The sequence below is a fragment of the Anguilla rostrata genome, chromosome 15 (assembly GCF_018555375.3).
Source record: "Anguilla rostrata isolate EN2019 chromosome 15, ASM1855537v3, whole genome shotgun sequence".
NCBI lineage: Eukaryota > Metazoa > Chordata > Actinopteri > Anguilliformes > Anguillidae > Anguilla > Anguilla rostrata.
Window position 1 is genome coordinate 11077268 of NC_057947.1, and position 24870 is coordinate 11102137.

Consider the following 24870-nt stretch of genomic DNA (forward strand, 5'->3'; position numbering starts at 1 on the left):
TCTCTTGAGATGACGTCAGGGAAATCTAGCCGGGTTGAGAATAATTAGGTCTTCTGTAATTATATTTATTTCCCCGGCAATGACGAGTGAAGATCGTACCGGCGAAACGCTACAGATCTCATTATCGCCTCTGTTGTGTAGCGAGTGGCTGCACGCGGGTGGGATACGAATGTAAACTGCGCGGCGCTCCGAATGAGTTTAACCCTTCAGCGGGGTGCCGATTGCCGAACACTGCGACGCCGCCGTGCTTTTTTCCCCTTTACTTTGCGCGTCCGAGAACTGAAGCACAGCTCCCCGTACCTCCAACCTGCTTGGTTTCTGTTTTCGTTATCGTCTTTGCGCTGTGAGGTCGGTACCCCTAATTAATCCCAGCGCTACCTGGGGAGACGTGTTGCATTTCAAGGAGGCTCGTAACACGTATCACTGCGGTGAAGAATATTCTGCAGGTGTTTTTACTCTAACTGTATATTTTGGGTAAATTGGAGTATTCCCCCCCTGTGTAGAGAGGCAGACGCCTCTTATTAAATGGAACGTGACATTTTGACATGTTGGTGTTTTTGGAGGGGCTGCACACTGCCCTCAGTAAATAATAAAACTACCGGCTTAAGCACTCCAATGAAAAGCGGATGAACACTTCTGAAGGAAATTGAAAGTTTCTATTTTGGTGAACGGGGTTCATTGTTTTTAGCGCTGACCCAGCCTCCCGATGTTCGCCGGTTCCGTATGTGCGAGGGTAGTGTTTTATTTACCGTCGTTGCTGCTCCAACGGCTTGCTTGTAATCTGAACGCCCACGTTTGTTTATCCCTCCGGTACCCTTGTGTTTGATGCTGTTAAGATAACACTAAGGCGTTTAAGCTACCGGCTCCATAAAATGTTTAGCATCACTTCTATTCGCGGAAGTGCCGTTCCTGTGTTACTGTTGACAAAGGCCATTGTCTGAAGTATTATCGCCAAGGGTTTAAATGTAACACATCCTGGAAGGACTGTTTGTAGTCACTGCTTCAACGATTTGATAAACAAGTCTGCCATAGCCATCCCAGTCCTGCACTGCTCTTGACATTGCTTGGCATTTTGAGAAGATAATGTTTTTCATTAAGAAACGAGCAGATGGCTGTGTTTTAGCGTGGAGGCCTACACTATTTTGCTACATGCAATGCACGACGTGCCGCGCGTATGCGTGCTGGCGGTGTCAGAAAAGAGCAAGAGCTCTACCTCCTGGCCTCGTGGTAGTAGCGCAGGGGTGACCGTCTCTCTCTCATTCCAGCATTCAGGCCGGTCTGTGGTTGTGATTTTCATCCCTCCCTCTTTCTTCATCCCTCCATTCATGCAGTGACCTGACTTGAGCTGACCAGGACTGTGTACTAAACTACAACCTTACAGTTGGTAACTTGCAAAATATCATTGTTGCTATGCGAGTTATGTCTGAAGTATGTTTTATCCATGTTTTATTTACCGTAGTGGAGTTCAGTGATCTGGAGGAAAAAAGGTCGTTGTCAAGGATACACATATGCTTTCAGTCGGCTGGTGTGAGCAGTCAGTTGTCTGTATAGTTGTGGTTTCCTGTGAAAGTGGAAACTGCCGTCTCATCAGATGTTTCGTTACAAAAACTTCAGTAGCGCTGGAATCTCAGAAGACTGCCGTGCCACTTTTGATGCTGTTACCATGGCCGGGTGTTCAGCAGGGGTAGCACCAATCAGAGTGCTCTTTTCCCTGTGGGGGCGGGGTTAGAACTCTGTTTGGGGTGATGTGCTTATGGTGTGTCTTGTGATTCACAGGTCACCCAAACACAGAGTGCAGCGCTGATTAAAGTCCCATCACTCCCAGGACAGGATAGAGTCCTAAACGCTGTGAGTAATCTCTCTCCAATCTCCCTCACTTCCTCTCCCTCTCTCTCACTCACTTTTCACTCTCTTTCTCTTTCCTCTCTCCCTCACGTATTCACTCTCTGTGCCTTACTTCCTCTCCCCCTCTTTCTTTCACTCTCTCCTCACTCTCTCCCTCACTTCCTCTTCCTCTCTCTCCTCTCTTACTCACTTCCTCTCCCTCTCTCCTCTCTCCCTCACTTCCTCTCCCTCTCTCTCTTTCACTCTCTCCCTCACTTCCTCTCCCTCACTCTCTCCTCTCCCTCTCTCTCTTTCACTCTGTCCCTCACTTCCTCTCCCTCTCTCTCACTCACTTATTCACTCTCTCTCTCCCTCACTTCCTCTATCTCTTTTACTCACTTCCTCTCTCTCATTCACTCACTTATTCACTATCTCCCTCACTTTCTCTCTCTCTCACTTATTCACTCTCTCTTGCGCTCATTCACTAATCTCATTTACTTTCCACTCTTTTGCACTCTTTCACTCTCTTACTATCACTCCATCCCTCATTCATCTCACACCCGGTCGCCTGTTTTCTGTCGCATTCCCACTCTCACCCTTTCACCGACTCTGTCTCTCCCACTCGCCTGAAACCCCGCTCTTGCTCTCTTTCGTAGTCACTCTCTCCCCAGCACACTCTTGTGCGGCTTGTAGCTCAATCTCACTTGAAGTCTCCTGTGGGAATAATGTGTTTAAATTGTGGAACAGGCCGTGTGTGGGACAGGCGCAAATCTTTACTGAGGGGGAGAGGAGCCTGGTGTGGGACAGGCTGTGTGTGGGACAGGCGCAAATCTTTACTGAGGGGGAGAGGAGCCTGGTGTGGGACAGGCTGTGTGTGGGACAGGCGCAAATCTTTACTGAGGGGGAGAGGAGCCTGGTGTGGGACAGGCTGTGTGTGGGACAGGCCCAAATCTTTACTGAGGGGGAGAGGAGCCTGGTGTGGGACCGGCTGTGTGTGGGACAAGCCCAGGGGGAAGGGGGGGGGGGGGGAGTGTGGGGCTGGGTGTGCTTGGCGGAGGGGGAGCAGGTTCCGATTCTCTCTGAGAAAGTGCGGGCGGGTGAAGTGGGCTCTCCTGTGACCAGCGCGTTATCTCCGCCGTGCGAACTCTAGCTGAGTGTGTTTACCGCCTCTCAGAGAGCTGCTGATATGTGTCCGGCACCATCTTCACTTTCAAGGTCTTCCGTGGAATTTGAAAGTACAAAGGAGGGCCCTGCGGAAAGCATTTTCATAAGCCTTTCTGCTGAGATATTCAGCGCACACATTTGCAGTTATCTGGGTTGTTTGGAAGTGCATTTAAAGTAAGAAACCTACCTCTGGATTCAGGTTTTCAGTGTATTTTAAAAAAACGCTGCGATAAAAATATTTCAAACTTGCTGGTTAATAATGTCCCGGGCAACACCGCAGACCTTGAATCATTGTGTAAAGCTCCTTAGGAAATGATGTTATTGCTACGGAATATCTCTGGACACACAAAGATGTGGTGCATTTGAGGTAAAACTGCACATCCAGTGTGCTCCACAGGGGGGCACTGTGTTCATTTGATAGAATGAGATTCGGCGCTTTTTTTAGTTTACTTCTGTGTTTTTTTTGTTTGGTGTTGTTTCTATATTTTAGAAAGTGTTTTGTTTGTTTATGCTGAGTTCACAGCGTATGTTTTATGACATTCTTGGATCAGAGAACTATTCTGGCTTACCGTTTTGAACAGAGGGCTTGTGAAAAAAGCTTGCACTGGCTTCTGGCTCTGAAACTGCACATTCGCGGTTGCGTGTGCTTGATAAGTCAACGGGATACGAATTAAAGCAGGTTTCATTTTTTTATTTGTAGTTAATATCTTCGTTACCACCATTTATTTCAAATAGATTCCTTTCAAAACAAGTGGAACTGTTTTTTGTGGCCCTAAAAATAATTGCTTTTATTTTTTAACAAGTGTTTAAAATTCCTTTTTTAACAAGTGTTTAAAATTTCTTCAAAAGCATACGAAAATTGCAGTATCCTCCGTGGTCCTGGAACAAAAATAGGATTTATTTATATTTTATAACGAAAGGAGTTTTTAACCGGTCCGGTTCAGCCGCTGTTGCAGGGCTATGGGAAGGACAGCATGTGTCCAACGTCTGTCCTTCGCCTCCGGACAGATGGAATTTAAAGATGGACATGCGTGGGAGTAAATCCAGAGTCCCCACAGCCTCAGGCTTAAATTTATCTGTTGTGTCCCCCCCCCCCCCCACCGATATAATAAATGGAGAGACGAGGAGCAAAGAGCTGTTCTGGCAGGGTGGACTCAGTTTGGTTTCATTTTATTTGTGTCCTGCTTCTTACAGAAATACTGTTTACAGGAAAACAGGATTTAGGGAAGCTTCAGTGAGACCAGGCCTGCATTTTCAAAAACCCACAAAACGAGTTGGAAAACTACTGAACTCCTCCAAGATTTCCTCTCGGTCTTCAAAAGGCTGTTCGGCCAGGCGGCACCTGAGTTCTTCTGTGAAACGTCCACTGAATCATACGATGTGTGATATTTGGTGAAATTACCAGTGAATCATATGGTGTGTGATATTTGGTGAAATATCTTCCTGACACATCCAAGATTAAGGTATGGAATTGTCTGAGTGCATCAGGCCTGAGTGTAGTACTGGTCTGAGTGCGTCAGGCCTGAGTGTAGTACTGGTCTGAGTGCGTCAGGCCTGAGTGTAGTACTGGTCTGAGTGCGTCAGGCCTGAGTGTAGTACTGGTCTGAGTGCGTCAGGCCTGAGTGTAGTACTGGTCTGAGTGCGTCAGGCCTGAGTGTAGTACTGGTCTGAGTGCATTAGGCCTGAGTGTAGTACTGGTCTGAGTGTAGTACTGGTCTGAGTGCGTCAGGCCTGAGTGTAGTACTGGTCTGAGTGCATCAGGCCTGAGTGTAGTACTGGTCAGAGTGCATTAGGCCTGAGTGTAGTACTGGTCAGAGTGCATCAGGCCTGAGTGTAGTACTGGTCTGAGTGCATCAGGCCTGAGTGTAGTACTGGTCTGAGTGCGTCAGGCCTGAGTGTAGTACTGGTCTGAGTGCATCAGGCCTGAGTGTAGTACTGGTCTGAGTGCATTAGGCCTGAGTGTAGCACTGGTCTGAGTGCATTAGGCCTGAGTGTAGTACTGGTCTGAGTGCATTAGGCCTGAGTGTAGTACTGGTCTGAGTGCGTCAGGCCTGAGTGTAGTACTGGTCTGAGTGCATCAGGCCTGAGTGCATTAGGCCTGAGTGTAGTACTGGTCTGAGTGCGTCAGGCCTGAGTGTAGCACTGGTCTGAGTGCATTAGGCCTGAGTGTAGCACTGGTCTGAGTGCATTAGGCCTGAGTGTAGCACTGGTCTGAGTGCATTAGGCCTGAGTGTAGCACTGGTCTGGGTGCATTAGGCCTGAGTGTAGTACTGGTCAGAGTGCATCAGGGCTGAGTGTAGTACTGGTCTGAGTGCGTCAGGCCTGAGTGTAGTACTGGTCTGAGTGCGTCAGGCCTGAGTGTAGTACTGGTCAGAGTGCATCAGGCCTGAGTGTAGTACTGGTCTGAGTGCGTCAGGCCTGAGTGTAGTACTGGTCTGAGTGCGTCAGGCCTGAGTGTAGTACTGGTCAGAGTGCATTAGGCCTGAGTGTAGTACTGGTCTGAGTGCGTCAGGCCTGAGTGTAGTACTGGTCAGAGTGTATCAGGTCTGAGTGTAGTACTGGTATGAGTGCATCAGGCCTGAGTGTAGTACTGGTCTGAGTGCATTAGGCCTGAGTGTAGTACTGGTCAGAGTGTATCAGGTCTGAGTGTAGTACTGGTCTGAGTGCGTCAGGCCTGAGTGTAGTACTGGTCAGAGTGCATCAGGTCTGAGTGTAGTACTGGTCTGAGTGCGTCAGGCCTGAGTGTAGTACTGGTCAGAGTGCGTCAGGCCTGAGTGTAGTACTGGTCAGAGTGCGTCAGGCCTGAGTGTAGTACTGGTCTGAGTGTAGTACTGGTCTGAGTGCATCAGGCCTGAGTGTAGTACTAGTCAGAGTGCATCAGGCCTGAGTGTAGTACTGGTCTGAGTGCGTCAGGCCTGAGTGTAGTACTGGTCTGAGTGCGTCAGGCCTGAGTGTAGTACTGGTCAGAGTGCGTCAGGCCTGAGTGTAGTACTGGTCTGAGTGCGTCAGGCCTGAGTGTAGTACTGGTCTGAGTGCGTCAGGCCTGAGTGTAGTACTGGTCAGAGTGCATCAGGCCTGAGTGTAGCACTGGTCAGAGTGCATTAGGCCTGAGTGTAGTACTGGTCTGAGTGCGTCAGGCCTGAGTGTAGTACTGGTTGAGTGCGTCAGGCCTGAGTGTAGTACTGGTCAGAGTGCATTAGGCCTGAGTGTAGTACTGGTCAGAGTGCGTCAGGCCTGAGTGTAGTACTGGTCTGAGTGCGTCAGGCCTGAGTGTAGTACTGGTCAGAGTGCGTCAGGCCTGAGTGTAGCACTGGTCAGAGTGCATTAGGCCTGAGTGCAGCACTGGTCTGAGTGCGTCAGGCCTGAGTGTAGTACTGGTCTGAGTGCGTCAGGCCTGAGTGTAGTACTGGTCAGGCCTGAGTGTAGCACTGGTCAGAGTGCATTAGGCCTGAGTGCAGCACTGGTCTGAGTGCGTCAGGCCTGAGTGTAGTACTGGTCTGAGTGCGTCAGGCCTGAGTGTAGTACTGGTCTGAGTGCATTAGGCCTGAGTGCAGCACTGGTCAGAGTGCATTAGGCCTGAGTGTAGTACTGGTCAGAGTGCGTCAGGCCTGAGTGTAGTACTGGTCTGAGTGCGTCAGGCCTGAGTGTAGTACTGGTCAGAGTGCATTAGGCCTGAGTGTAGTACTGGTCTGAGTGCGTCAGGCCTGAGTGCAGTACTGGTCTGAGTGTATCAGGCCTGAGTGTAGTACTGGTCTGAGTGCGTCAGGCCTGAGTGTAGTACTGGTCTGAGTGCGTCAGGCCTGAGTGCATTAGGCCTGAGTGCAGTACTGGTCTGAGTGTATCAGGCCTGAGTGTAGTACTGGTCTGAGTGCGTCAGGCCTGAGTGTAGTACTGGTCTGAGTGCATCAGGCCTGAGTGTAGTACTGGTCTGAGTGCGTCAGGCCTGAGTGTAGTACTGGTCTGAGTGCGTCAGGCCTGAGTGTAGTACTGGTCTGAGTGCATCAGGCCTGAGTGTAGTACTGGTCTGAGTGCGTCAGGCCTGAGTGTAGTACTGGTCTGAGTGCGTCAGGCCTGAGTGTAGTACTGGTCTGAGTGCATTAGGCCTGAGTGTAGTACTGGTCTGAGTGCATCAGGCCTGAGTGTAGTACTGGTCTGAGTGCATTAGGCCTGAGTGTAGTACTGGTCTGAGTGCATCAGGCCTGAGTGTAGTACTGGTCTGAGTGCATTAGGCCTGAGTGTAGTACTGGTCTGAGTGTAGTACTGGTCTGAGTGCATCAGGCCTGAGTGTAGTACTGGTCTGAGTGCATTAGGCCTGAGTGTAGTACTGGTCTGAGTGCATTAGGCCTGAGTGTAGTACTGGTATGAGTGCATCAGGCCTGAGTGTAGTACTGGTCTGAGTGTAGTACTGGTCAGAGGGTGCTGCTAACAGATGCTTTGGCCTGATGAAGTACTTTTATTCTCCACCAGGGGGTGGCAGAGGTCCATTTCCTCTGTTGTGTTGCGCACAAATGTCATTTGTATTTGTAGCTTCATGTTGACGTATCCTTGGTGGACCTTTGTTTCCATGCCAACGGATTGGCAGTGTGCTCTGAGTCTTAAGAGACCGGTGGTGGATTATTTGTGTTGAGACGAAAGTGTATTTGAGTTGAGCTTCTGCATCAGGGCGGTCTCGAGAGGGAGCCTGAACCAAAGGCTCACTGACACTCTCACACCAGCACAGTGACACTCTCACAGGGGCTCACAGACACTCTCACCACGGCTCACAGACACTCTCACCACGGCTCACTGACACTCTCACACCGTTACACTGACACTCTAACACAGCGGCTCACTGACACTCTCACACCAGCACAGTGACACTCTAACACAGCGGCTCACTGACACTCTCACACCAGCACAGTGACACTCTAACACAGCGGCTCACTGACACTCTCACACCAGCACAGTGACACTCTCACAGCGGCTCACAGACACTCTCACCACGGCTCACTGACACTCTCACAGCGGCTCACTGACACTCACAGCGGCTCACTGACACTCTCAGTGGCTCACTGACAGTTCTTCACTTCCTGTTAACAGGGACCAAACAAACCTCTGTGGAGTGACGAACGTGAAATCAGCTGTATCATGTGTTCTTCTTCCTCAGAACGACCACAGTGTCTCCGTCTCCACCCCTAACCCCCAACCCCACCCCTCGGGTCCTCCGTCTCCACCCCTAACCTCCACCCCCCACTCCTCGGGTGGGGCCTTGCTGCGGGCCCTTCTCAGAGCTCCATCCCTGTTTGTACCCCCCCCAGAGAGGGGGCTCTGTGGAGCCGAGTCCCGGTCACAGCTGAACGCTGCATTAGACACGATCAGCCGCTCATTACCCGCGCGCACATTTCACTAATCACCCCGTCGCCCGCGACCGCGCGACCAGGCCTCTCAAACGCGCCCTTATTAAACCAGCCTGAGAGGGGCCGACCGCGCGACCAGGCCTCTCAAACGCGCCCTTATTAAACCAGCCTGAGAGGGGCCGCCCGCGCGACCAGGCCGCCCCAAACACGCCCTTATTAAACCAGCCTGAGAGGGGCCGACCGCGCGACCAGGCCTCTCAAACGCGCCCTTATTAAACCAGTCTGAGAGGGGCCGACCGCGCGACCAGGCCTCTCAAACGTGCCCTTATTAAACCAGCCTGAGAGGGGCCAACCGCGCGACCAGACGCGCCCTTATTAAACCAGTCTGAGAGGGGCCGACCGCGCGCCCAGGCCGCCTCGAACGCGCCCTTATTAAACCAGTCTGAGAGGGGCCGACCGCGCGACCAGGCCTCTCAAACGCGCCCTTATTAAACCGGTCTGAGAGGGGGCCTTCGCCCGACGCGCTCGGGTCAGCTGACAGGAAGCCCTGGGGAGCCGAGGCCGCGACCGAGGAGCGGTCCCAGTCAGGGCTCCGAAATACGTGGGCGACAGTCGTCTGTTTAAATGCCTGCAGGGTAACTGCAGCTGTGCAGAACTCTCGTCTTATTTCCGTCTGAATTTGTTTACATGGCAAAGTTTTGCCCCTTTATTTAACATGCTGGTAAGAGCCTTAATGTTGCATACAGGGGAATATTTTCTCTCTGTTGACAACTTCAAATCTTACATCTTTGTGAAGGTTTTCCTGTTAGAGGCCATTTACGTCTACTTAGCAAAGCAAGGCTTACCACCGGGCTTGTGACTGAAAACGTACATACGGTGATTCAGACCCTGAAACCACAGGAGTTGTTCTTGTGTGCTCTTGTTAAGTCCGACAGGAAGTGACATTTCAAATGGACACCTTTCAAAGCCAGTAGAAGTACAATTGGGCTTAAATTGGTCCTCACTTTGTGCTGTTAGTTTGACAGGAGAGAGGATTTTGCAGTTTTTCAGTGGCTGTGCTCTTCTGCTCAGACCAGGCTAACTTCCTCAGGCTCAGGAAGGGGATTTGTCTGTGTGGCGTCCAGCTGCAGCGTGGCCCCGCCCCCACTGCTGCATAACTCCAGCTCAGTCGGGGGGGCTTTACTCAGGGTCTCTACAGGGACAGCAGCGTTACCACTGAGGTACAGAGGAGTCTGGGTAGAGAGCAAGTACCCCACTGCAGGCAATTACACTCACTCACGCGCACACACTGTCTCACACACACTCATTCACTCACTCACTCACTCACTCACTCACTCACTCACTCACTCACTCACTCACACACATATACATATACACATACACACTCTCACTCACTCACACACCCTCACACACACACTCACTCAATTACTCTCTCACATACACACACTCACTCACTCACACACATATACATATACACATACACACTCTCACTCACTCACACACCCTCACACACACACTCACTCAATTACTCTCTCACATACACACACTCACTCACTCACACACAAGCACACACACACTCTCTCTCACACACACACTCACACTCAGTTACTCTCTCTCTCACATACACACACTCACTCACACACACACACGCACACACACTCTCTCTCTCTCTCACACACACACCCACATATGCACTCACACACACACACACACACACACACACAGGTGCACTCTCTCTCTCTCACACACACACACACACACACACACACACACACACACAGGTAGTGACACACTGTGTGTTGGGTTGGGCAGCTTGCGCGCTACACGCTGCACACACACCCTGTACCCCACTGAGGAGCCCTAATGTGATTTCATTGGCTTACACACGTCAGGGGCAGTTCAATGGACTGGAGCTGATGTCATTTCCAAATTTCACTGCCACTGGGAAGAGGGGGGGGGGGGCAAGAACAGATCTGTCAGCATTTTTACAGCATGGCTTTCATCCCCCTCTCTCTCTCTCTCTCTCCCTCCTCCCTCTGTTCCCCCCCCTCTCTCTCTCTCTCTCTCTCTCTCCCTTCGTCCCCCCTCCGTCTGCTTGCAGAGCTTTGCTACGCGCTCCGTAGGCGTAGCCGAGACGGGACGGGGGCGGGTTTGCGATGCGGAGACGCGCCGCGGCGCTAATTCGCCGTGCCGCCGGTGCGTTTTGGGGGGGGGGGGGGTAATTAATCGCGCGATTAGAGCCGCTCGGGGCGGGAGCACCGGGCCGAGTCGCCGCCTGACCCGCCCGGACCCGAGCTGCTGACACAGCGAAACGGCCCGTCGCCCTCCCGGGAGGGGCGGGGGGTCACTCCCGGTCCACTTCCTGTGCCAGGGTCCCGAACCGGGGTCACTGCGTCACTGTCGCGGGTTGGCGGGGGGGGGGGGGGGGGGGGGGGTCCACGGCAGTTAAACCACTCAGCTCATGTCACATGACCACGGCAAAGGCCGCCTGAGTGGGGCGCCAGACGCCAGCACTGTCCTGAAGCGCAGGAACATACCCCCCCCCCCCTTTACCCCTTTACCCCTTTACCCCTTTCTGAAGGTCTGGAGAGAGAGGGAGATGAGAGACAGAGAGAGAGAGAGAGACCCACACATAGGGAGAGAGAGACACGGGGGGAGGAAGGGAGAGTGAGAAAGGGAGCGAGAGAAGTAGAGACAGCGAGAGAGAGAGAAAGAGAGAGAAGTAGAGACACAGAGAGAGAGAAGTAGAGACACAGAGAGAGAGAGAAGTAGAGACACAGAGAGAGAGAGAGAGAAGTAGAGAGACAGAGAGAGAGAGAGAAGTAGAGACAGAGAGAGAGAGAGAGGGAGAGAGCTGCTAATCGGGGGTTGCTCGCCCGCCCTCGCTCAGTAGCAGGTGCTTTCGAGGAGCAGACAGGCCAGCCGGGAGGGAACAGCGAGCGCAGAGCAGCGAGCGCAGAGCTGCAGAGCTGTAGAGCTGTAGAGCTGTAGATCGCAGAGCACAGAGCTCAGAGAGCTGAGAGCTGAGAGCTGAGAGCAGAGAGCAGAGAGCATGGCTCTGTTTGTGGACGTGTCCCAGAGCGCCGGGGCCTACTTCTGCCTCATCCGCCGCCGCTTCAAGAGGAGGCGCAAAAAACGCTCCGAGCGCAAAGGTACCCCTCTGACCGAGCGGCCTACTGACCCAGCGGCCTGCGTGCGTGCGTGCGGTGTGTGTGTGCGTGTGTGTGCGCAGTGGACATATTCATATTTTAGATATTGTACACTGATGCTTTAATTCTGTGGATTCATACAGATTTGGATTAGATTGTTTTTATTCTGTTTTAGTTTTAGACCAGTGCTTACTTTGTCTTAAGTTTATATGAGGACTGTGCAAGATTCATTGGACGGTGTGCGGGATTCAGTGCGGACGGTGTGCGGGATTCAGTGCGGAGGGTGTGCAAAATTCAGTGCGGAGGGTGTGCGGGACTGAGGGGGCTCTAACGGGGACTGTAGAGTCAGCACCGGAGAGTCCGCGCCGGGAGAGCAGGAGTCAGTGCGACAGCACGCTACGCACACCGGCAGCCCGAACACTCCACACCCCCACAAATCCAGCTGCTGTGGGGTGCCCCGAACCCCCACACCCTCCCCCGAGGTCCTCCCTCTCCCCGGCCGCTGGGTCACGCCGCAGAAAGTGGCGCAGTCTAAAAGTACCGCGCGGGGTGAGGAACGGAAAGTTCCAGAAATAAAACGGGCACCCTGGCACTTTCAGCTCTTTCCGCGGCCGTTGGAAACGCCGGGCTCTGCGTGATCTCTTTTATCTCCGGGTGCGCTTGGAGCTTTGTGTTTGAATTGGAAACTTTATGGGAAAATTTCCTAACGGGGTCTCGGTGCTTCTGAGTTACTAAGATCTTTGTTGCTTAGAATTCTGAGGTGTATAAAGGTGTCATTATGTATTTGTGTGTGTACATGTATGTGTGAGTGTGTGTGTCTGTGTGTGTGTGAGTGTGTGTGTGTATATGTGTGTGTGAGTGTGTGTGTTGATGCATACACACACACACGGATGAGTGTGTCGAGGATTATGCAGAAAAGAGTAGTGTGAGCGTTTTACTACAGCAGTTTAGAGTCCTCCGTCACCGGCGTTGTGTTTTAAGTCTTAGCATGTAGGGGGCGTCGATGGCCTGGGGTCATTTCTTCTTCTTCACATTAGGACTAATTGAATGAAGACGGAATGCGTTTTCCTCTTTAAACGGGTCACTGAAACATGAACAGCTGCTGTTCCCGTTCACTCCGTGCCCTTTAAAAGAACACAGCCAGCCCCAAACACCTTGACCAGCCTCGGGACGACATATATGTGACATTTTAGTAATTGTGGTGCTGTTCTGTCTCTTTGTTGAGCTCCGTATTGAGTTCAAAATTCGTCTTTGGAAACATAATTTTTGAGGAATCTGAATTTTAAATACAGCGGTAAAAACTGCATAATATTTTATATTGAAAACTGCATATAATAAAACTTTATGAACATTCAATTTGATGGATTTTGTATAAAGCTGGATTTTCCATTGATTTGTTTTTATTAGAAAAGTTATTTCCCCGTCGACTAAAAGTTGGCGACATAAGAAAGTGCGATCAGCAGCGTCAGAAGTAGCACCACGTTACAAATGCGCGCGACGAGAAAAGGACAAGATTAATGGACGGTAAACGCGAGAGGTTTCTAGCGCTGTTCATAAAAAAAAAAGTATTAAGAGAGAGAATGTTTGAGCTCAGCCATGGATTCGGGAAAATCTTATCTTTGCTTCAAGTTTTGAACGAAGTACTTGGAACGATGCCCTCCCCATTGTTGAAGAAAATGTATACACAAGTTTGACTGACGCTGGGAGTGTGTTTAGACTCGGCTCTCTTTGTTCCCATTATATAGTCTCAGGTCTGGCTGAGTGCTGTACGGTATTAGGAGGCGGAGCTGAGGAAGTTGTAATTATCGGGGGCGCTCTCGGTGCTGGCATTAGCGGCGTCTCGGTGGCGCATTCTGACACGTTCTTTCACTTTGATACGGGAACCGGCCCCTTTCATCACAACAAATCCACAAAACGCGGCCGTCGCGCACGACAAAGCTCGGGCACATAATTCCACACCGCAATTTAAGACGAATTTGTCAAAACATTTAGAGTCGGTGCGTCTCTTGTTACTTGCCAAGCGGCGGTTTCTCAAATCTCCTGCTGATAAACCCGTCGTCGCGTGCTGTAATGCACATCCTCTTAAAACGCGATTAATCCCCGGAGTGATGTGTTTTTGTCAGCGCTCACGAGACGTTTTGCAGCTTGCTGCGTGGATGTTTGAGACTCGAGTCTATTTTAGTTCTTGTCAGTTGTTTCTGCATGTCGTTAGCTAACTTTGCGAGCAGTGAAACGTCACGGAAGTTTGCTTTCTGTGGGGTTCTCGCACGTGCGAATGCTTCAGGCTGTATTTATAAAGAAACTCTTCATTTCTTTCCGTTGTGTTACTGCTTGTACCAGTGAAATGTGTCACATTGTATTGCTGTACATTTGGGGTCCCTGCGCCGGCCAGTGATCTGCCAGAGTGCGAATATCTTCAGTTTGTCAGACATATCTAATAACATGCTTATTGCCTTTTTACATCACCAAGTTCATGACCAAACATTCAATAACAAAATATGGAATATTTAAAATATGGAATATTTTTCTGGAAAGATATTCCATATTCTATATTTATATGTGAGATTCATATTATATTCTATATTTTGTACTATATTTTATATGTAGGTTGTTTTTGTATCACACTTTATATTTGTTATATTTTACTTCACCGTAGAAAAAAATTAATGTTCACATTCTAACACTATGTAGATTTAAAATATGTAGCAAATGGAGTAGAATGTTCGAGTGCTTTACAGGTAAAGCACATGGATGTGGAGTGCGTGAGACGTGTGTGCTGTAAGTAGGATTTTATTTCTGTTTATGCCCTCATTTCCCTTTGAGGGGGTGGGGGTGCAGGTGCTGTTCCACGCCAGGTGCTCCGGGAGACGGCAGGTATATTAACTTTCAAATTAACTCTGCGACACGTGTAGACGGGGAGCCGCGCGCGTTCCTATCGCCGCCGCCGCCGATAGGAGTTTCAATTCGCGGAGGTTTCGGAGCGGAAAGCATAATCCCTCTTATTGGGCTTCCCACTCGGAGAGTTTAATCTCTGCGCAGCGCCGACAGCAGCGGCAGCGGCATCTCTATGCAGGCTGCGCCCCTCAGCCCCCGCTGTATTTATGAGGCTAAGTGCCAGCCTTTCAAACGACCAGTTCACCAAATGTCAAACAGGGAAAACGGCCTGTTTCTCCTTACCCAGTGAGCATTCCCAGATTGAGGCTTTCTAGACGAAACAGAGCGCTAAAATTGGCCTTTCTGACCTTTAAAAAATCCGCAGGTGATGGACGACGTGTGGGCGGAGGCTGTTGAGCTGTTTGTCCGTTGCTGGAGTGCTTCGGGGCTCGATAGGTTTTCTTATTCCTCTTTCTCTTTAAGCGCGAACTGAAGACTTCAACGTTTTACTGTGCCAACCGTGGAATTTCAATTAATTAAGTGATGGAAACGAAGAGTCGCGCGTCTTGTTTAATTCCATCTTTTCGCGTTAATGCCCGCTTACGTTTTAATGGGAAATTAAAAGCAAATTCAATCATTTCTGTGTGATATGTGTATGTATAAACGCGGCGTAGCCTATCCGTCATTTAGTGCGCAGTTGTACCAGTGTGATATGTGTATGTATAAACGCAGCGTATCCGTCATTTAGTGCGCAGTTGTACCAGTGTGATATGTGTTTGTGTAAACGCAGTGTATGTGTAATTCGTCAAAAGTGAAGCTATCTAAAGTTGCGCCTGTATTTTACCCAGAAGGATTCAAACAGTTTGATTTGCCTTTGCAATAAAAAAGACGTTCTTTAATGCGGTTGCTTGCTCGTTATTTTAAAGGAAGCTGACTACTGGTTCAGGCACCGTTTAGGCACCAGAGTGTTTCAAAAGAATCGTTTTAGCACTGGTATCGTTTAGATTTTGACTTTACCCGTGCTAAAACGATACTACTGAAACAGTCAGAAAAGTCATGAAACAATGTTATGTTGGGTTTGCATGCAAAATGATAGAGAATTCTTTTCAGAAATACGAGTTTCCCATAAAGATTATACAGCTGTAAAAGCAATAGCTTACATTTTTTTGTCAGTTATTAGTTAGCAAACAAGCTTACTTTCACTCAAAACGAGGATGCCGACCACTGAATTTTTAAAAACATGTTCTATTGGCATCACATGCCCGGCATGTGTATCCGAATATCTTCCAATCGGCTACTTTGCTCAGTTGTTAATTGCAGATGTAGCTCATTGTCCAATGGGGAGAATTATTGATTGTGGTACTGAAGTATTTGTGATGTAATCGGCAGGTAGAAAAAAAAAGGAAAAAGCAAAATTTCAGAAAGTTAATTCTGTTAATTCTGTCTGTTGAAATGGGGCCAGAAGGTACAGAAGTTAATGTTCTTAAGGGCTGACAGTCTGTGGTCAGTGTGGTTATTTCTGTAGGGAACCCTGAAAAGTGCCAAACTCTCGGTGCTGTACAGGTATGGGGCATGTCTGGGTCTGTACGCTCGTCACAGAAAATAGGCTGAGACACACACATGCACAGTCTGTCCAAATGAATTAGCGAGAGCACTTCATCGTGGCCCTACGCATGTAACAAAGCGTGCTGTTGATTTTAATCTTTCATTGTGCGCCTCAGAAGGGTCCTGGTTGTGTTCGCTTCTGAAAAGATGGAAAGTCAGATCTGTACAGGTTGGTGAATCTGTGCAGGGTGCCGTAGGGTGGTGATGGGGGAGGGGAGGGGGGTGGACGTGTGCTATAAAAGCACATTGTTAAATGTAGCATTTCAGTCTGTCATGTCACTGGTGGCTAAGAAGTTAGCTGTGAAACTCCAGATGTTGTTCTGTGAATTAGCATCAGCATTAGCTTCAGCTAACGGTAACTCAGAGTGAGCAGCCAGCTGAGGAACATCACCTGGGATAAACCACCACTGAGTGTGTTATCCTGCGAGAAGCACACACACACACACACACGCGCGTGTATATACATAATTTCACAAGCACACACACACACACACATTTTCCCCTCCATAATGAAGACAGGTGCTAAGTTGTTGTCTGTGGTGAGGCATTAGCCTGCGGCTCCCGGTGTCAGTGTTCTCTGCGCTGTGTGAAACGCGTACCCCGCCCGATCGCATCCGGGACCTTCCCACTCTCCTCCGTCCTCAGGCGGCTGCAGTCATTCGCTCGTCTGTCACGGAGAGCCACGCTCCCGCTCTTCGTCAGCGACGGCCGCTCCTCCGTTTCCCTCCTCCTCCTCCGCCCGGCCCGAACGGGCGAAGCCGCGCTCGGCGGCAGTGACGCTAATGAATTATGAGCGGCGCGTTATTAGACCCCGTTAATATTCGGGGTGCCAGACGACGGAGCGTAGCGCAGCGGAACCGCGCGCAGACGTGTCGGCGAGCGCAGATCTCACCGGGTCTCTGAGGCTGCAGCGCGTCACGCCAAAGCGTTTTCCAATATCCGCGCTCCACCGCCCCGCGGGCGTGATCACACTCCGGATAGGCCGATGAGTCCTAACCGAGACGCCCCCCCCTTCTGCTCCGAGGGAACGGCTCTGCACGCGGCCGTTACACCCCTTTACAAGCGTCAGTCACCCCCCCTTTCAAGCGTCAGTCACCCCCCTTTACGGCTGTCAGTCACCCCCCTTTACGAGCGTCAGTCACCCCCCTTTACGAGCGTCAGTCACCCCCTTTACAGCGCAGTCACCCCCCTTACAGCGTCAGTCACCCCCTTTACGCGTCAGTCACCCCTTTACAGCGCAGTCACCCCCTTTCAAGCGTCAGTCACCCCCTTACGCGTCAGTCACCCCCTTTACGAGCGTCAGTCACCCCCTTTACAGCGTCAGTCACCCCCTTTACGAGCGCAGTCACCCCCTTTCGAGCGTCAGTCACCCCCTTTACAACGTCAGTCATCCCCCTTTACAAGCGTCAGCACCCTTAGCGTCAGTCACCCCCTTTACAGGTCAGTCACCCCCTTTACAAGCGTCAGTCACCCCCTTTACAGCGTCAGTCACCCCCCTTTACAAGCGTCAGTCACCCCCTTTACGAGCGTCAGTCACCCCCTTTACGAGCGTCAGTCACCCCTTTACAAGGTCAGTCACCCCCTTTACAAGCGTCAGTCACCCCCTTTACAAGCGTCAGTCACCCCCTTTACAGCGTCAGTCACCCCCTTTACAGCGTCAGTCACCCCCTTTACAAGCGTCAGTCACCCCCTTTACGAGCGTCAGTCACCCCCTTTACAGCGTCAGTCACCCCCTTTACGAGCGTCAGTCACCCCCTTTACGAGCGTCAGTCACCCCCTTTACAAGCGTCAGTCACCCCCTTTACAAGCGTCAGTCACCCCCTTTACGAGCGTCAGTCACCCCCTTTACAAGCGTCAGTCACCCCCTTTACGACGTCAGTCATCCCCCTTTACAAGCGTCAGTCACCCCCTTTACAAGCGTCAGTCACCCCCCTTTACGAGCGTCAGTCACCCCCTTTACAAGCGTCAGTCACCCCCTTTACAGCGTCAGTCACCCCCTTTACGGCGTCAGTCACCCCCTTTACAAGCGTCAGTCACCCCCTTTACAGCGTCAGTCACCCCCATTTACAAGCGTCAGTCACCCCCTTTACAGCGTCAGTCACCCCCTTTACGCAGTCACCCTTCGCGTCAGTCACCCCCTTTACAAGCGTCAGTCACCCCCTTTACAAGCGTCAGTCACCCCCTTTACGAGCGTCAGTCACCCCCTTTACGAGCGTCAGTCACCCCCTTTACGAGCGTCAGTCACCCCCTTTACGAGCGTCAGTCACCCCCTTTACGAGCGTCAGTCACCCCCTTACGGCGTCAGTCACCCCCTTACAGGCGTCAGTCACCCCCTTACAAGCGTCAGTCACCCCCTTTACGAGCGTCAGTCACCCCCTTTACAAGCGTCAGTCACCCCCTTTACGAGCGTCAGTCACCCCCTTTACGAGCGTCAGTCACCCCCTTACGACGCAGTCACCTTTACGAGCGTCAGTCACCCCCTACAGTTCAGTCACCTTACAGCGTCAGTCACCCCCTTTACAAGCGTCAGTCATCCCCCTTACAAGCGTCAGTCACCCCCTTTACGAGGTCAGTCACCCTAGGGCCAGTCACCCCTTTACGGCGCAGTCACCCCCTTTAGAAGTCACCTACAAGCGTCAGTCCCTACGCGCAGCACCCCTTTACGGCGTCAGTCCCCTTCGTTCAGCACCCACGCGTCAGTCACCCCCTTTACAACGCAGTACCCCTTGCCAGTCACCCCCTTTACAAGTGTCAGTCACCCCCTTTACGAGCCAGTCACCCTTGAGTCAGTCACCCCTTTACGAGCGTCAGTCATCCCCCTTTACAACCGTCAGTCACCCCCCTTTACAAGCGTCAGTCACCCCCCTTTACGAGGTCAGTCACCCCCCTTTACAGGCGTCCGGAGTGTTTCCAGACCCGTGCCGTTTTTTGCCGAAAAACAAGCGAGCTGGCGTACAGTTAGTGCGCCATTTCTGTGGCCCGGACTTAGTTTGAGGAAGACGGACTTCATCACTAGCAGTTGGCGGAGCGGAGGGAGCTGAGCCGAGAGAGGGGAGGTTAGGAGAGGGTGAGATTAGGGGGGGGGAGGGAAAGTAAAGATGAGCTCAGCAGAGCTCGGCGCGTGTCCGTCTCGCCCTGCGCCCAGACCGCCTGCAGCTCCGCTGATGATCGCGGTCGCTGGCGGGGAGCCTCCACGTCCCTCCCCGCTCCCGTGCCCCTTATCTCCCGCGAATCTTTGAGCCGCCGCTCCCTTCCCCCCGCCGTCCCGCCATCTCCTGCCCGCAGCTGTCCGCCAACGTTACCTGCAGGCCTAACCCCCGAGCCCTCCCCGAATACAGGAGCTTCTGGGCCAGTCTGACCCCCCACCCCCCAGAATACAGGAGCTCCTGGCCCATCTTGATGCCCCCCTCCCAGAATACCAGACCTCCTGGGCCATCCTGACCCCCCCTCCCAGAATACCAGACCTCCTGGGCCATCCTGACCCCCCCTCCCAGAATACCAGACTCCTGGCCCATCCTGACCCCCCTCCCAGAATACCAGAGCTCCTGGCCCATCCTGATCCCCCCTCCCTGAATACAGGAGCTCCTGTCCATCCTGACCCTCCAGAATCCAGAGCTCCTGCCCATCCTGACCCCCCCTCCCTGAATGCAGGAGCTCCTGGCCTGGCCTTGAATGCAGAATGCAGAGATAGTCATCTGCTGTGAGGAGCGGGGGCGACCAAGCACGGAGAATGGAGGGGGAGGTGGGGGGATAGGTGGGGTTTGGGGAGAGGAAGGCGAGGGGGGGGCTCGGTCCCAAGGCCAGTGCTTTCCTCTGCCTGCCCGGTCGGCACGGAAACGTCCGACGAGGACTGCGCTGCACCTGTTCCCCCCCCCCCAAAAAAATCTGTTTATGTCATCACTGGATTCCATCCTGATTTTGCTTGGCTAGATTCTGTTTAGTATCGTGGTTCTGAGGCGCCGGATTGACAGAGTGAATAAATTTTGACGGATGAAGTCGCTCATCCCTTTGCGATTGTTCTCTCTTTCCTCTGCATAGCCTGTATCTTCGGAGAGCCGCCCGCTGCTCCTTGGTATTTAGCGAGCAGTTATGTATGAGTCTGTGATAATGAGGCGCGTTTAGCGTGCTTCTCTAGTCCCCGAGGGGAACAGCCAAAATTCTCCACACCGATGAGCTCTGCTGTTTTGGAGAGGGGGTAATGTTAGGGGAGGGTGTAATGTTTGGGGGATAATCTTCTGAAGGGTCCCTGGTGTGCTCCCTCTGGCAGCCGGGTCTGCTTAGGCTCCAGGGGCCTGAGCTGTAGGCTGTCCTACCCCCTGCGAGTCGAGATGCCTTTGGCCTGAGAGGTGTGTATGTTACTATAACTGTCTGAGCACCCTGAAAAGTGGCATACGAATAAAATGTATTGTTATTTTTAAAAATGATTATATTATGAGCCGAGGTTCGTGTTAGTATGACTTGTTTTGCGATTGTGATGACTTGTAACCACGGTGTACTTGAATCACGTGGCCGTGGTATAAATGGTAAATGGACTGCATTTATATAGTGCATTTATATTATCCAAAGCGCTTTACAATTGATGCCTCTCATTCGCCAGAGCAGTTAGGGGTTAGGTGTCTTGCTCAAGGACACTTCGACACGCCCAGGGCGGGGTTTGAACCGGCAACCCTCCGACTGCCAGACAATCGGTCTTACCTCCTGAGCTATGTCGCCCCGTGTACCCGTTGGGGATGGTGGGGGGGGTTAAATTGAGCTGCACAGTGCCCACTCTTCAGCAGTACCCTGCGTAAGATGGGCGACTCTCGCTCATGGGGCCTATCTATACACCAGGCCTTCCCTGTGTTTACTCGCTGGCCGTGCCGTGCTGAATTAATAATGGATTTGAAATCATGCCGTGATACACTGAGTTTCAAAGTGCCAGTCGGATGCATCATGCAGTAAAAATGGTCTTGGTTTATGATTTTGGTGCCTAGACCTTGGGGATCAGGAGATACTTCAGCAATGCTGCAAGGCATGGTAGCAGTGTAGTATAATGGGTATGGAACTGGTCTTGTACCCTAAAGGTCATAGGTTCGATTCCCGAGTAGGACACTGTCGTTGTACCCTTGTGCAAGGTACTTAACCTGCATTGCTTCAGTATATATCCAGCTGTATAAATTGATGCTGTGTAAGTGCTATGTTAAAGTTGAGTAAGTGGATAAGAGCGTCTGCTAAATGCCTGTAATGTAAAGCTCTGTGTAACGTAGTCAGTAGTAACTCTGTAACTGTTAGTAAGTATTGGTGTCCGTTCTACTGCTGGTACAGTTTAGTTTGGCTTAAAGCTGGTCGCCCTGGAAACCTCGTGACCTGCATGGACGGCACCCTTCATCGCAAGTTCGCTGAGAAACTGGGTCATTGATTGCTTGAGCACTCCGGAATATTAACCATGAGATAATTATTATTAACCAAATTGTCACACTTCTCCCATTGCCGCGGCTATCAGCGAAATGGCCCTGCGATTTTAATAGCCTTGAAATGGCGTCTGCGTCTCAAAACAAATGAATTAGTCTAATGAAACGAAACAGCTGATTATCAAAGTCAAAGTAATTGCGGTTCACATTCCAAAAACTTTGGTGATGGCGGTGAGAATCGGGCTGAATTGTGTGATCTGAACAGGCTGATGATTTATTGCGTTGGGCTACTGCTCTTGCACGGTACATTTTTATCCGTATGTGTGAGAAATTGCTCACCAGCAAGTTTGCACAAACTCCTTTTACTACAACGGACAGGGATGTGACGCGTGCCAGCGGAACTTGCTTGTTGCCAAAGTAACCAAAGTAGCTGAGCTGCAGTGGGGTAACAGTGTTAGAAAGCGTGTAGCTGAGCTGCAGTGGGGTAACAGTGTTAGAAAGCGTGTAGCTGAGCTGCAGTGGGGTAACAGTGTTAGAAAGCGTGTAGCTGAGGGTAACAGTGTTAGAAAGCGTGTAGCTGAGCTGCAGTGGGGTAACAGTGTTAGAAAGCGTGTAGCTGAGCTGCAGTGGGGTAACAGTGTTAGAAAGCGTGTAGCTGAGCTGCAGTGGGGTAACAGTGTTAGAAAGCGTGTAGCTGAGCTGCAGTGGGGTAACAGTGTTAGAAAGCGTGTAGCTGAGCTGCAGTGGGGTAACAGTGTTAGAAAGCGTGTAGCTGAGGGTAACAGTGTTAGAAAGCGTGTAGCTGAGCTGCAGTGGGGTAACAGTGTTAGAAAGCGTGTAGCTGAGTGCAGTGTAGGCGGTGCGGGTAACAGTGTTAGAAAGCGTGTAGCTGAGCGCAGTGGGTAACAGTGTTAGAAAGCGTGTAGCTGAGCTGCAGGGTAAGCGTTAGAAGCTGTAGTGAGGGAACATGTTAGAAGCTGTAGCTGACTCGAGGTAACGTGTTGTCAAAGCGGTAGCTGGCTGCAGTGGGGTAACAGGTTAGAAAGCGTGTAGCTGAGCTGCAGTGGGGTAACAGTGTTAGAAAGCGTGTAGCTGAGGGTAACAGTGTTAGAAAGCGTGTAGCTGAGCTGCAGTGGGGTAACAGTGTTAGAAAGCGTGTAGCTGAGGGTAACAGTGTTAGAAAGCGTGTAGCTGAGCTGCAGTGGGGTAACAGTGTTAGAAAGCGTGTAGCTGAGGGTAACAGTGTTAGAAAGCGTGTAGCTGAGGGTAACAGTGTTAGAAAGCGTGTAGCTGAGCTGCAGTGGGGTAACAGTGTTAGAAAGCGTGTAGCTGAGGGTAACAGTGTTAGAAAGCGTGTAGCTGAGCTACCGCAGGGTAAGGCCGTTAGGAAGCCTGATTAAATATCAGAATCAGAATCGTATTTTATTGCCAAGTACGTTTACACATACGAGGAATTTGTTTTGGTCAACACACCGAGGCAGCCATCTGCGGCGCCAATATGGCGGACGCGCGGCCCGGGGCACACGTGCGGCGGTACGCCCCGCTGCCCGACACGCTGTCCCGTCACGGCCGGGTCGCTCTCGGGCGATTTGTCAGGAGCGGTTAGCGTCAGCGCGGGCGGGGCCGGGGCTGCCACGCTCGGGCCAGAGAGCGCTAAATGGATTTGATCCGGCTGGGCCTCTGCCCGGAGCGCGCGTCCCTGGCGGGGGGGGCACGGGGGGGGAGAGGGGCCGCCCAGAGGGCGTCGCGGAAGAGCGAACACGCACCCCCCCCCCCCCAGGCCCTGTTCACCTGGCCCCCCCACATGGGTGTGCTCTCCCTTACCCGCGGCCTCTTTCCAAACATCGCTTTCGTTTTCTGGCCAGAAAATGGCAGCGTCACAGAACGTATTTAAAAGTGTTGAAAGTCACATTGCTGCCCTGTTTTCATTTCATTCCCAGAATTGAGGCTGTTGGAAAAACAGTGTTGGAGGGTGAAAAATAAAGTCTGTAATAATGTAATGGTGTCTGTGAAGGCCTGTTGGCACAGGGAGTAGCTTAAAGCGACAAGCTAGAAATCATTCCCCGCTGCACACTGCAGAGAAAGGGTTATCTCTCTACACAACTGCCAATCAACACACACTGCTTTTTGCATGACAGTAATTGGTCAGACATGTTTTATCATATAAGACTTTAAGCTTTTAAAAAAATGGTACACAGTAACCCGAATTGCTTCAGTATAGATCCAGCTGTATAAATGGATGCAGTGTAAATGCTATGTAAGAAGCTGTGTAAGTCGCTCTGGATAAGTCTGCTAAATGCTTGGGTAATGTAAATGTAATATGGTGCTCAAATGGGTGGCGCTTATTCAAGCCAGCTTAACCAATCACCTGTAACAAAGGGCTGGCTGTCATCTTGTAGGACCAATGAGATTGCGGCAAACCGGTCTCGCGGAAGGTAACGTCCCTTTTGTACAGGCTGCTCGGAGGCTGCAGCTGAGGGGGACAGAACAGGGAGCGGGATCGTTGTGTAAAAAGAGCCCCCCCCCCCCTTTGGCGTTTGGTCAGGGGGGTTGGGGGGTTGGGGGGTGGTGAGGAGGGGGGGGTGGGGGTCGGGGTGCGTGGAATCGATACACCGTTTCTCCTGCCTAAGAGGGACTTTGGGGGCGGCGTGGTAAATCGGAGCTGTCATAAAGATTTTACAGGGCGGGCTGAGCGTCCTTGAGCCAGAGCGTTTTTACGAACCGCCCCGCCCCGCCGTGCTCCGGCGCCTTCCGCAGGGCGCGGGATTTGGGCTTTCTGTTTTTTATTTTTGTGCTCTTGAGGGACCAGGCGAACGTTAGAAGCGCAGCCGAGTTATTTTGGGGCGCGGCGCGTTCCGCCCCCGTTTTGTTTACTCGGGGCGCTGGGGAGGATCGGGCTGCCCTGCGGGGGCGCGTGCCGGAGCGCTATTTTCTGCCCAAAGTAGGGGAGCGGCTCCAAATGCGTCCCCTTCAGTTCAGTGTTAACATGCGTCGGAAGATCCGCTGTTTGCTGTGATATCTGCTGCTTGTTAGGGGTCTATAGATGGTAAATGGTAAATAGACTGCATTAATATAGCGCTTTTATCCAAAGCGCTTTACAATTGATGCCTCGCATTCACCAGAGCAGTTAGGGGTTAGGTGTCTTGCTCAGGGACACTTCGACACGCCCAGGGTGGGGATCGAACCGGCAACCCTCCGATGCCAGGCAACCGCTCTTACCTCCTGGCTATTATTACTTACAGGCTTAGCACCTCTTATCTAGAGCACGTACAACAAGTGCATTGTTCACGATATCATAGCGTAGTGCAAGTGACATGATTTTCCTTAGAAACAAGGGAAAAAAGGTAAACCAAAAAAAAGCAATAAATGGGAAAACCATAGGACACGTACAGGAAATGAATTGTGGGCAATTTGTTTCCCTTCTGTTCCCCATTAAACAGTTTGGGAAGCGAATGCGCTAGATCTCAGTGCATTAGTTGCGTATGTATGTGTAGATGTATTCTACCCCACATCGCAGGGAGCCGCTGT

At 51.4% G+C, this 24870-nt stretch overlaps 1 protein-coding gene across 9 annotated transcripts in view; it reads left to right on the forward strand.

Annotated features, from left to right (window-relative positions):
- LOC135240333 (double-stranded RNA-specific editase 1-like) overlaps positions 1–24870 on the forward strand; it is a 147721-nt gene that overhangs the window by 77077 nt on the left and 45774 nt on the right. For 7 of the 9 annotated variants that reach the window (XM_064309672.1, XM_064309673.1, XM_064309677.1 and 4 more), the window contains one exon: positions 1777–1848. Coding sequence is in view for 2 of the 9 variants with exons in the window: in XM_064309670.1 (XP_064165740.1) it covers positions 11377–11476 (100 nt within the window). In the remaining 7 variants the exon portion in view is untranslated. Of the gene's footprint in view, positions 1–1776; positions 1849–11318; positions 11477–24870 lie in introns of those variants that run through there. The other 2 variants (XM_064309670.1, XM_064309671.1) reach the window with 1 other exon arrangement.